General features: G+C 41.7%; 1 protein-coding gene across 2 annotated transcripts in view; it reads right to left on the bottom strand.

The window, feature by feature from the left end:
• Nucleotides 1–14,030, bottom strand: part of znf385d (zinc finger protein 385D) — a 74,242-nt gene that overhangs the window by 2,206 nt on the left and 58,006 nt on the right. For both annotated transcript variants that reach the window (XM_058053388.2, XM_058053389.2), the window contains exons 5-7: nucleotides 9,355–9,684; nucleotides 8,433–8,614; nucleotides 2,296–2,397 (exon numbers count right to left, since the gene is read on the bottom strand). In XM_058053388.2, coding sequence (XP_057909371.2) covers nucleotides 2,296–2,397; nucleotides 8,433–8,614; nucleotides 9,355–9,684 — 614 coding nt within the window. The remainder of the gene's footprint in view (nucleotides 1–2,295; nucleotides 2,398–8,432; nucleotides 8,615–9,354; nucleotides 9,685–14,030) is intronic.

Raw genomic sequence — 14,030 nt, 5'->3', positions numbered from 1 at the left:
ACAGTGTTATTTATCATAATATTACAACTTTAGCATCTGGTATTGTTTCCGATGGTCTTCATGTCTGCAGATAGCAGCAGGCGGTGGTGTTATTTGAGGTTGTCGTTGGCGATGCAGCGCAGCAAGCTAATAGGGTGAAAAGGTGACCAAAGTTATCCGGCCTAATCTTCTGTATCCGTGATGAAAACGCAGAGCTCTTGCGGAATCGGGATGCCAGACGATGTCACGGGTTATCAATCACCGACTCGGGCGATGGGGGGGTGGGGGTGCCGCACATCAGAGAAGCTCCTCTCCGTTAACTCGGTCAATGATGGGTTTCAGAAAAAAGCCATTTCGCCTACACAACTACACCCGACTCCCAAACACCACTTTCAGAGAGCACGAGGCTCCGTTCCCCTTACGTGACGTCTTTGTGGGCACCTGCAAAACTGATAAAACAAAAAAATACTTGTCAATGTCTTTTATGAGCATCTGTTACAGAGTTGATCGCCAAATCATATCCAGCGTTTGAAAGATTTAGAAACATAAGGTGGGTTACCATATACTCTACCTAATACAGTCAAACCCAGTTTTCATATGATTCAGTTTTCAACCAAAATGTTTTCTTGGTTTAGGTACAATGTCTTAAACTAGTCCCTGAACTGCATCCTTCCACAAAACAAAGCACCCTACAAACTGCATTTATTTGCTTTTATTGCGAGCGCCTGCTACTAAATAACCAAAAATGAGACTTGATAAAGAAGGTGACAAACCCTGTTGATTTCAACAAATAACTCATTTCCAAGGTAGAAAAATGACCCTCCCCCCCTCTCATTTGTAATTTAGAATGGTCTGGTATTGTTTTCTGCATGTAAAAGTATAATTATACTCTAAAGTGACTTTTTTGTTCCCATTTTGTTGTATCTGGATGGATTTCCACTGTCCCCTATCAGAAACATTTATTTGATTTGGCTGCATGGTGGTCTAGTGGTTAGTGTGCAGGCCTCACAGCTAGGAGACCCGAGTTCAATTCCACCCTCGGCCATCTCTGTGTGGAGTTTGCATTTCTCCCCGTGAATGCGTGGGGTTTCCTCCTACATTCCAAAAACATGCTAGGTTAATTGGCAACTGCAAATTGTCCATAGGTATGAATGTGAGTGTGAATGGTTGTTTGTCTATATGTGCCCTGTGATTGGCTGGCCACCAGTGCAGGGTGTACCCCGCCTCTCACCCGAAGACAGCTGGGATAGGCTCCAGCACCCCAGCGACCTTTGTGAGGATAAGCGGTAGAAAACGAATGAATGCAAGAAAGGTTCTGTCTGACCTTTTGGAACAAATTAATAAGTGAGGTACAGTCATCCCTCGTTTATCGTGGTTAATTGGTTCCACACCTGATAAATTTCAGCTAAATTGAATATTTGTGTAGTTATAGCATAGAAAACCGGTTTATGACTTTCTAAATACATTTTGTTATACCATTATTAGAGTCCTGTAGACATGAAGTAACACCCCAATAGTCACTTCAGCCTACATCATGCAGGCTCCAGGATTTCTGCAGGGACATAACAGGCGGTTGCTATGCTAGTAAGCTAACTAGTTAGCATCTCCAATGTAGTTATTCTAAACTTATGAAATTGTTTCAAATAGAGTGGGGACAAAGGACAAAGAAGCCAAAAACGTACCACTTCCACACAGAATGAGAGGAGAACCTTTTTTTCACTCTATCTCAGCCATGGCATGTAATTTAAAGTCTCATTACATTGCTGATGCCTAATGACCACAATACTATATATACTGTTACTCGTCTTTCAATATTTTTGACTACTAATAGGCCATAGTCAACAACGTAACAGCAATTATTTATTTATTTTTATTTTTTTTAACCAGCATACAGTGAGAAGGCGATATTCAAACCTGTATGATATAGCGATAGACGACGGTACTGTTGTACTTGTACAACTACAGGTATGCAAAGGGCTTTGTACATTTGTAGATAAACACGACACCTGAGTGGATTTGTTATGATGAACCTGCGGGAAGGTCACAAGGGAGGCGTGTGTGCTCCTTTTATGAAATTTCAATCATAAAACTCCATTCTGTTCTTAACGCACAAGCACCACTTAAGCAGACGCTGCATTGTGTCTCAGACACCCGTGATAAATCCGGGTCAATGTCAAGAACATTTTGTGACGAAAAGCAAGATGATGTGGAATAGGAATATATATAAGAAGTAAGCAGCAATAGCAAACTTTGCAGTGACAAAAGTCTTATAGTTCTTCCTGAGAAGAAGCGACTGTTACGTGCTTTCAGACTCACCGTCTGCTTGGTGGCTCCTTTCTGTGGTTTGCTGTAGGGGCTGTATTTGGGCTTGGCTGGTTTCCCTGCGGCTCTGTCTTTGTGACGACGACTGCTGATGTGCTGATGACAGAACAAAACGTCACATTCGCTGCTGATGAAGTGTAATTTTTTTTCAACTGAAAATGCACCAATTGAAACCGGGTGAAAACCGGGTCCGTCGTCTACAGCAGTGATTTTCAACAACTGTGCTGAGAAATCGCCAAGTGTGACGTGAGGAATTATTCAATATCACTTTTTTTAATTAACATGTATTAATAATGTTCTGCAAATATTATGTCATTGTCGCGTGTCATTGGTGTAAAGACTGGCAGAGCAATGCAATATTCGTCCGTGTGGCAACACGTAGCTGATTGCCTCGTTCCTCTAATAGACTTAGTGATGCACGTGAGAGGTAGTGGCGACATTTTGTAATATTGTTGGTTACATTAGTATGCGGATCAAAAGGATCTGCTGTGGCGAGTCCGTAATCAGGAAAAAACTGAAAGAAGCAAATAATGTTGGTTATTGGTGTGCCGCAAAATTTTTCCAACGTAAAAAACATGCCGTGGCTCAAAAAAGGTTGAAAAACACTGGTCTACAGAAGCAAATAATCACCAGGGTCCCTGATTAGCGCTGGGTCAAAAACCATCAACGTTATCATCTGTCAGGAGAAAAACACAACTTTCAGAGAGCACGAGGCTCTGTTCCCCTTACGTGACGTCTTTGTGGGCACCTGCAAAACTGATAAAACAAAAAAATACTTACAATGTCTTTTATGAGCATCTGTTACAGAGTTGATCGCCAAATCATATCCAGCGTTTGAAAGATTTAGAGACATAAGGTGGGTTACCATATACTCTACCTAATACAGTCAAACCCAGTTTTCATATGATTCAGTTTTCAACCAAAATGTTTTCTTGGTTTAGGTACAATGTCTTAAACTAGTCCCTGAACTGCATCCAAAACAAAGCACCCTACAAACTGCATTTATTTGCTTTTATTGCGAGCGCCTGCTACTAAATAACCAAAAATGAGACTTGATAAAGAAGGTAAGAAACCCTGTTGATTTCAACAAATAACTCATTCCAAGGTAGAAAAATGACCCTCCCCCCTCTCATTTGTAATTTAGAATGGTTTGGTATTGTTTTCTGCATGTAAAAGTATAATTATGCTCTAAAAAGTGACTTTGTTGTTCATATTTTGTTGTATCTGGATGGATTTCCACTGTCCCCTATCAGAAACATTTAAAAACTTCTGCTGTTGGCTCCAAAATAAATGACAGGGAAGACAAGTTCTTTGAGAATAATGAGATGTACAATGTAATAACACTTGTCTCCAAGGAGACACATCAATACAAGCTAAAATGGCAGGTTGTGGAGAAAATGTCTTGACTATTCACACTAAAATGTTACTAATATAGGAAAGCAAACATGCCGGGGGAGGGCGATCGCTGGGACAGAGTGGAGAAGGGAAGAATGTATAGTGGTGCCTTGGTTAACATCCGGCCTGGTTAGCACGTTGTGCCATGGTTTGCCCTGGTTTTTGTTTAGTTTCAATTACTCATTCATTCATTCATTCATTTTCTACCTCTTATCCTCACGAGGGTCGCGGACATACTGGAGCCTATCCCAGCCGTCTTCGGGTGAGAGGCGGGGTACACCCTGGACTGGTAGCCAGCCAATCACAGGGCACATATAGACAAACAACCATTCACACTCACATTCATACCTATGGACAATTTAGAGTCGCCAATTAACCTAGCATGTTTTTGGAATGTGGGAGGAAACCGGAGTCCCTGGAAAAAACCCACGCATGCCCACAATGCCAAGGGGGAATTGAACTAACTATTTGGCCTGCACGCTACCCACTCGGTCACAGTGCAGCCACTTTCAATTATTGTCTATGGGAAAAATTGCTTTGTTTGGAATCCGCTTTGGTTTTGGTTTGAGCCTTCCAGACAGATTAATGATGTAAACCAAGGCACCACTGCATGTTACTACATAATTATCGTTAATATTAGTACAATCAAATGAACTCATCATCTTTCTAGACGTACATTAGTTACTGCCAAACAATATAGCTGTTGTTGTTATGTGACTTAATTATACTTAACACTGCTTCTCTTCCTTTTACACTTGAGTGACACTCCAGTAAGTTAAAGTGTGCCTTCAAACATTGCACCTCGGAACTGATTCTTTTTCCTATTGTCTGAACCGAGACTGTTCAATCTCCGAGGCGCTCGCAGACGACTTCTACTGTTTGACTGCTTATATCGGGAAGTCCTGACATGAAAAATTCATACAGAGCTTCTCTTTTTCCCAGTGATAAATCTCAGAGTGAGCCCAGACAAAAGCCAGAGCAGACTTACACATAAAATCACCCCTCCCACTCTACCCCTTATACGCACACACACACACACACACACAGTGACAGAATAACGGGTGGCGATAGGAAAACGAGATTTGAAACCTGAAGTGATGACCCAAACACAGAGGCATGGTTTAGTACAAGAGATGTAACGCCTCTATTAGCAGAGACTTATTGAACTTCACTTTGGCTACAAAATGGTGTGTGTCTTCTTAGGCTGGGCGTGAATGTTAAAGCACAGCAGAGGAGATAAAAAAGATGCCTCCTGAATGGAAGCCTGAGAAACAATAACTTGAGCTTCACACCCTTTTTCAATAAATAAAGGATCTATAAGGGATGGCAAGGGCGCTAATCTGACTCCACTGTTTATTGCTCATAAGCAGATGGCAACATGTATGCACCCATGAAAAGCCCGAATATGGCAGATGAAATGATGTTGTCATCTAATTTGCATAATTGGCAAAGACGCATGTGCGTGTAATTGTGATGGACGCTACAGGCGAGGAGAATAACATCAAAAAGAGAGCAAACGACATGAAAAGCAAAACGAATATGTTTAGAGATATAAATTTGGTTGCTTCGTTTTTAAACTCACAAGACGGACCCACTAGTGAGTTCCGTCCAATGTGGGAGGGGCCCACAGCAGCACCTGCTGCTTGTTCATTCATTCGTTCATTTTCTACCGCTTTTTCCTCACAAGGGTTGCGGGGGTGCTGGAGCCTATCCCAGCTGTCTTCGCGCGAGAGGCGGGGTACACCCTGGACTGGTGGCCAGCCAATCACAGGGCACATATAGACAAACAACCATTCACACTCACATTCATACCTATGGACAATTTGGAGTCACCAATTAACCTAGCATGTTTTTGGAATGTGGGAGGAAACCGGAGTACCCGGAGAAAACCCACGCATGCACGGAGAGAACATGCAAACTCCACACAGAGATGGCCGAGGGTGGAATTGAACCCTGGTCTCCTAGCTGTGAGGTCTGCGCGCTATCCACTAGACCGCCGTTGTTTTTTATCAATAGGCCTCAAAATCACCAAGATCCCTCCTGCTCCATCTTCTTATTTTCTGGCAGACCGGATGAGCTAAGGGAGCGCCTAATCTGTTTGTAGCAGGCCACTGCAAATAAGCAAATTATTACAGTAGAACCTTGGTTAGCGTTATTCATTTGTTCCAAAAATCATGAAAATCCACCTCATGCATTCCAGAAAGCCAAAAAATATGAATAGAAAACATGTTTTTATTGTTTTACTATTCTAGTTTATATAGTTTATATAAAAACAAATTAATGGGTTAAAAGAACAGACTCCAAATTGTCCATAGGTATGAATGTGAGTGTGAATGGTTGCAGTAGAACATTGGTAAGTTTCAGCAAATTATATGTTCCCAACAAAAAAAGGGAGGCAAAAATGGCTTTTTGGGAAAAGATTAACTAATTTTTTAAAGAATCACTTTTACTTTGACCCAAATTTAGCCATATACCGTATTTTCCGGACTATAAGTCACACTTTTTTTCATAGGTTGGCTGTTCCTGCGACTCCAGCCTGACTTATCAATGAAAAAAGTGTTTATGTTACATAAACACTGCACACCTTTTCTGTTCATGTTTATTTTTTGTGTAGCTGAATAAGCATTGTGTTAGCATATCTTACACCTATTCAGCCTGTTCTCTATTCTTTTATTGTTAGAACTTGCCTTCCAAGAGGACGTAATGTCGGTTTTGGTCAAGTAGTTTGGAAAATAAATTACCCGCAAAATATGCGACTTATACTACAGTCCAACTTATGTATGTTTTTTTCTACCTAATTATGCATTTTTGGTCTTGTGCAACTTATACTCCGGAGCGACCAGAAAATATGGTATATTTAAATGTCTAAACAACAATTATTTTTACAAATCAACTATTTACAATTTTCACATATGTTCAGATTTCCCCTCAACGCTTAATCTCTTAGTCTTCTCGCCTGCTGGTTGCTGTGCTGCATATTTCAATGGAAGAGATACTTATAATGTCACGATTGGGCTTCACCCCCCTCATGACAGCTCTCTTAGTTTTCCTCTTTTCCTCTGTTCCTGGTTCATGCCCTTATTTTGAATTCACTTCCTGTGTTCCTCTGTTTTGTTTTCCGTTGCTTGCCATTATCTCCCGCACCTGTTTCCCATTTTCTGTGATGCCCATTTAGTTCAGGTGCGCACTCCTTTAGTTGTTGGGTCATTGTCGTTTTTATGTTGGACATGCTAGTGAGTGGTGCTGGTGCATAGCATCTACAATAAATACATTTTTACCTGCAATTGGGCCCTCATCTCTGCATCCTGGAGTCACTACACTACACGACCTTGCCCGAACGTGACATTATAAATTGCACTTCTAACACTTTGTGGTGGTTTTTTTTGGCTTAAAACTGCACCAAACATGCTCCAATCTACTGTGGAGTTGTATCATCACCTCTTTGTGTCTTTCACTCAATAAAACAAAAAACATATAACTACATCTTTGGGAGTGAGTGGTTGGGTTGGAAAAAAAAACATATAAGTACGTCTTTGGTACGCTACACTACACGATCTTGCCCGAACGTGACATTATAAATTGCACTTCTAACACCTTGTGGTGTTGTTTTTGGCTTAAAACTACACCAAACATGCTCCCTTCTACTGTGGAGTTGTATCATCACCTCTTTGTGTCTTTCACTCAATAAAACAAAAAACATATAACTACATCTATGGGAGTGAGTGGTTGGGTTGAAAAAAAAACATATAAGTACGTCTTTGGGTAGCGAATGAGTGAAGAACACAGTTGGGCTCACACAGACTATTAAATATATGTACATATACTTTTTCACCGTTAACCCGAAATACCAGGCCGTACGCTTGGAGTGAGGTTCCACTGTTTTCAGCGTGCTAACCTGAATTGTGGCTACACAACATTAGGTACACAATCCAATGAGATCCATTCCTCCAAGAATTGTCCAAGCACAATAATAAGCATATTGTTTAATGAACACACCTCTTACAGCCCTTGTAGTGGGTGTCATTAGAGTGTGTGTCTAATGGAGTGGCCAGTGAGAGTGGGTGTCTGTGTGTGTTTGTATGTGTAATAACTTCACATTCAAGTGCAGTGTTGCTTACTTAATGTGCACGTGTTAGTAAATGGAGAGCTCCTCTAATGCACTGCCGGGTGAATGATTTCATGCAAAAAATGTAAGCGATGTAATGATGCACAGCTGCCAGAAAGAGAACGCTAATGACCGGTTTTGAAAAGCATCGCCGGCTCTGCGTTGGCCAGCCATCACTTCCATCGACACAAAGCTCGTCAAAGAAAGTATTCCATATCCCGGAAAGTTTACTCAAACAAATTCACTATCCTTTAATTTGACATGTTGTCACACCCGCCGGACTCAAATGAGCGATGTCAAAGTCGTGTTTGTGTTGCTGTTGGCTTGTTGCCGCGGCAACGTTTCATGTTTCTTCACCTGATGTAGAAAGATTCCTTTTTTCCTGTGTTTCTGATGAGCTGTCTGATAATGATGCAAGGAGAGCGTCACCATGGCAACTCTCCCTGCATCACAACATTAGTCACAACAGCAGCCGCTGTCAATCATACTCAGTCTTTCCCATACATTCATTCCGCTGTGGTAGCCCGCCACAAATACATTTGGCGCTACCTGTTCGTGCTCGCACTGGGTCTTTACTTTATACTTTTACTTGATATCATTATGTTATCATGACGTTAGTTTTTACTCTCACCTGCTTCAGCTGTGTCTCGGAGTTGACGTGCACGTCGCACGTCTCACAGTAAAAAGTTTTGTTCTGTAGGCCTGTCGACGTTTTGGACGGCGGCGCCAGTTTGCCTTTGACTCCAGCCCGTGGGAAGGACTTGATGGAGCCAACCCCACTGCGGGCCTCCAACATGGTCTTGTGCTTGGTACCTGCAGGATGTGAGCAGGAAATAGCTGGTCAGGAAGTAAAGTCAATAAAAGAATTTAGCGACTTTATGATGAAAGTTTTTGTTAATACAAATATCCATGTTTGGGGGCAAATGATTTCACGATTGATTCCAAATGATACTCGTTTGGCACGATTGACTTCATTTATTTAAAACAATTGCTATAAATGTCATAAGAGGCAATAAATAAGTTGTTAATTAAATGCTTTATAAGTTCGATTTTTTGTGAGCCTAAATTTTAATATTTATTCTGACTATAATCCTGATCAACACATAAGCAGAAAAATAAAATTATTCAAATAAAAACAGACAAAAGCGATGACTTCCGTGTCGGTTTAGCATGCTAGCGATTAGCATGTCTTCATTCACGCTCTTTTCACTGTGTTGCTCCCGACGGCCGAAGTACACTTGTTTATTTCTTTGCCTACTCGCTTGTCCGTGTCATTCAATCATTAAAATTAGCGACAAACTACCTTTTTTACTCCAGTAGCGACACCAACCTTTTTTTGGTGTACATTTTGCACCCACCGCCACTGACCAATTGGAGAAGAGAGCAAAATCATGTGACACATTTAAATACGCTTGAAATGCTTACCGTTTTGAGCAGGACCCGCAATAAGGGGGAAAGCAACTATGTCTGAAATATGCCATATTTGACTGTATTTAATGAATAGAAAGATAAATGATGAGGCAAAACACATGAATGTTTCTAGAAGCTCTCACCACTATTGTGAGCCTCCAGCTGCGATGCGGAGTTGACCGCCACCTTGCACAGCGAGCAGTAAAGAAGACGCCGAGCTTTCTCCTCCTCTGTCTCTGGGTCTGGCTCCTCCTCAGCTTCTACGTCAGGGTCCAGGTCTGGTTCTGAGGGCGAGTGGAGCTGTAGCGGCCCCTCGTCTATCCCGGCAGCTGAGGTAGTCTCTGAGGCGTCCGGGACTGGTGGCGAGGCACTGACTGCAGGTGTCGGGGTCGCGAGGGTGGATGTGGACTCAAGGGGATGTGGCAGTGTGAGTACGGGGGACACCGGAGTCACCGCTGTGCTGGGGACACCCTCTGGAGAGACATCAATAGACAGAGTCCTTTTACCTTAAAATATCCTCTATAGAACATCCTCCTAGAATAGGCACAAAAACAAGAAATAACTAACTCACACCTGAATTCAAGTTGAAAAGGTTATAAAGTAATTTCAAGATTTGGGACTCCAGAAAACCACAGTGAGAGCCATTACCCACAAATGGCAAAAAAAGGGAACAGCTGTGAACCTTCCCACGAGTGGTCGGCCAACCAAAATGACCCCAAGAGTGCAGCAACGAGTCATCCAAGAGGTCACAAAAGACCCCACAACAACATCCAAAGAACTGCAGGCCTCACTTGCCTCAGTTAAGGTCAGTGTTCATGACTCCACCATCAGAAAGACACTGGACCAAAACAGCCAAGATCTCAATTTTTACAACAATGTCCGGCCATCTGTTGGTGACCTCAAACTGAAACCAACTTCTTGGGTTGTGCAGCAGGACAATGATCCAAAACCCACCAGCAAGTCCACCTCTGAATGGGTGAGGAAAAACCAAATGAAGACTTTAGAGTGGCCTTGTCAAAGTCCTGAGCTGAATCCTATTGAGATGCTGTGGCATGACCTTAAAAAGACGCTTCATGCTGGAAAAGCCTCCAATGTGCTCGAATGACAACAATTCTACAAAGATGAGTGGGCTAACATTCCTCCACAGCGCTGTAAGAGACTCATTGCAAGTTATCACCAACGCTTGATTGCAGTTGTTGCTGCTAAGGGTGACCCAATTCAGTTGTATTGTCATTGAATACTTACATTAGTTTGAGGTATTGAAACATTTACTGTGTGACAAACATGCAAAAAAATAAGAACTCAGGAAGGGGGCACACGATTTTTCACACCACCGTATTTACACTATGCAGTCAAAAGTCACATTCCTGAAGGGTTTTACTTGTTTAGAAGAATGTAAACAGCAAAAGTACGAAAGGAAACAACTCATAAAAGCGTCACGATTCAGGCTAGTTGACAAATATGCAGACCAGTTGTGTATGTGATCTACAATACACCTTCCAGGATCCACGGGTCTAAATGAACTCTGCTGTGGGGAAATCCATACAGGGAGCGATGACAGTGAAGATGCACGTCTCTGCAGTCACCAAAATATAAAATAAAATCAAAACATGAGTATGCCGAGGCTATTTCTATTATCCCAAACGACACGGCAAAGTCTACGTTTGATTAGGTACACCTGTGTGGGTAAATGCCTCTCAAAAGTCAGCATTTTTGAGGCAGCTCCAATGTATGCAAATGGGGCACTGAGTGTTTGTGAACATCATTAACATTCGGAATGAAGCGCATTTAGGTTTCCTTGAATAACCTCTGACCCCCGACCTACTCCCACACAGCACTTTGCAGCACAACTTTTTAAAAGTACATATATGTATAACAACTCACGATGCATAACTTACAGAATATTTTGCAGGAAAGGTGAGTCCAATGGATGAAATAACTTTCTGGTGCTATATATCCATCCATCCATTTTCTATACTGCTTATCCTCACAAGGGTCGCAGGCATGCTGGAGCCTATCCCAGCTGCCTTTGGGCAAGAGGCGGCGTACACCCTGGACTGGTCGCCAGCCAATCACAGGGCACATATAGACAAACAACCATTCACACTCACATTCATACCTATGGACAATTTGGAATCACCAATTAACTTAGAGTGTTTTTGGAATGTGGGAGGAAACCGGAGTACCTGGAGAAAACCCACGCATGCACGGGGAGAACATGCAACCTTCACACAGAGATGCCCAATGGAGATTCGAACCCAGACCTCTAAACTCACAAATGGACCAAAATTCCTGTAAACATATTGTCCATATTGTATTGCAACTTTCTATAGGTGGTCCTCGTATTACGGCATATGCACTCTTATTAATAGACATCGTCCACGGGTTACAGAAGAATTCCATTTCTACGGCACAATGTTAGTGTAAGTTGGAATACGTGCTTTAAATTAACACTCAAGTCACTCATATTGAGCAGAGAATACAGGACATTAAATGCAGTAATTAATTAAACAGTAATAAGAAAAAGACATAACAGGGCTCGACAATAACGATGTACCGATGGCCCGAGGCAAGTTAAAACAAAATTGGGGCAAGTAAATCTAATCAGTGATATTCCCGTCGGGCAAGTGCACTTTGGCATGCCATACTGCTAAGAGTTTTTTTTTTAAAGCGGTTCTTGTTGGGTGTTGGTAAAACACGGACTGCGTAATTCCGGTGGTAATTTGCAAACCAATCCTTGCAAATCTTGAAATGGACCAATCAGAATCGTTTATTTCCGCAATCCACAGTCCGCGTTTTACCCAGACACATTCTTGTTTGCGATTAACCAAGTAGCGATGGTTTGACTAGGAAAACATCTATCATGGCGTCGCTGCCGACATGGTCTAATTCTTCAACAACTTGTGAAGGAAAACAGCAAAAAGTGATGAACCAGTGCCTCCTAAACAAGTATTTTATTAGCGGCAGCAAATCAAATGATGGTGAGTGAATCACATTGCTGTGACAATTTGAAGTGGTCACAATGAAACACCACCCATTAGATCCAATACCAAGTGCTGATTTTGCACAAGCTACAAAATCTAGCGCTTCCATTTCTCTGTGTATGTTTCTCACCTTTGCTTCACAAATTATTGTTTGACAAATTGAGCATTTTTTCCTGGATTAAAAACACTTTACTAGTACACAAATGTGTCTATTCAGTAATGTTTCATTGTGGTGCACAACTTATAAATATCACTGCTTACTACGACTACCATGTGTAAGGTAGTATGGCATGCCATGTTAACATACGTTTCAGACATTCCTCCAAATACAATGCATCAGTACTATTATCTGATGAATTATCAGCATATATTGATATATGATATCATTATGGCAGTCTTTTCATTTTACATGGGGCAAGTTCGGTCAAGTGGTTCTCACCTTAAGGATTCCCCATGGGCAAGTCATTTTTGTTTTTAATGTAGAGCCCTGCATAACATAACATATAAAAGATTATAAGAAACTATGCTGCTTAGTTATTACTGTTGCAGATTCTTTCACATGCTCAAGCACACTGTAGCACCCTAGCAGTTATATACAGTGTTAAACAGTGTTGTGATTTCCAACTGTCTGTGAACCTGACATAAATCCCGACTGTGTGAGCTCAGTTTGCTGATGTTGTTCTGGTGACATATGTCTGTTTTGTTTTCACAATGAATAGATTGTTGATCGACCAACTTGTTGTCATTCTCGCAACGTGCGTGTTCCAATCATTTTTTCCTATATTATACTTTTTCCACTTTCCTGACCTATAAATGTAGTTAGAATGTTGTATTCTCTGTACGTATGCTCATTTCAAAGTGACCCCTGAAAGAAGTTTGGGATGGCTCAAAACACTGTGTTGCAGAGGGCGTTGCAAAACTGCCACTTTGTCACAGAGGAGCAGACTTCCTTATGGCTATGGCTGCAGGGCAGATACACTCTCTGCCGCGTAAGGGAAAGCCACCATCAGGCACAAGTGGTTGGAGTTCCCGATTCCCTACCATCAAAATAAATATATTTTAATATGTAAACATCATTTCACACTGGACTGTTTTGGTACAGATTCTGTAAGAACTAGAAAGCTTTGTGTGCTGGTCATTGTGTGTAGCTGCTCTATAGGAGTCCAAAACGCAATACAAAGGGACGAAAAATGAGCATAATAGGTAACAATGGTCTAGTGTATTCTTCCATTGTAACTACAGTAGTTTCTCAAGTGAATCTCAAGTTTTTGATGAATTTATGTGAGTGTGTATGTAACCACGGAATGTTGTAACTGACGACCACCTGTACTTTACAAAAAGAAAAATAACTACAGTCACGTGTGCATAGTGGATGATAATATGGTCATGTTGCTACACTGAGGATGTCACTTTTGTTTTGTCTTTGTGTCTGTGAAAAGGAAAGTGAAAATTTAAAATTCAGCATTGAAACACAGACCAGCATTGCCTGCATGCCCGGTCCAAGCCGTTCAAAAACAGCGACCATCATGGAGGATAACAATGGTATCTTGGAACATGTGAAAAGATCTGCTCCTATGAAAGGGACAGTGATAACTAAGCAAAAAAGTGGTCTTCCTTCCTTGCTTTTCATAAGTCTCGCCCTCCTTTGCAACGCCCCTTCCAATGTGCAAGACAACCACAGGGATAAAAGTAAAGAATTGTTCTCTTCCTGTTTAAATCATTCATTCATTTTCTACCGCTTTTCCTCACAAGGGTCGCGGGGGTGCTGGAGCCTATCCCAGCTGTCTCCTGGACTGGTCGCCAGCCATTCACAGGGCACATATAGACAAACAACC

The sequence above is a fragment of the Doryrhamphus excisus genome, linkage group LG5 (genome assembly GCF_037039965.1).
Source record: "Doryrhamphus excisus strain RoL-2023G ecotype Guam linkage group LG5, RoL_Dexc_Guam_v1.1, whole genome shotgun sequence".
Lineage (NCBI taxonomy): Eukaryota > Metazoa > Chordata > Actinopteri > Syngnathiformes > Syngnathidae > Doryrhamphus > Doryrhamphus excisus.
This window is presented reverse-complemented; position numbering and strand designations above follow the sequence as displayed.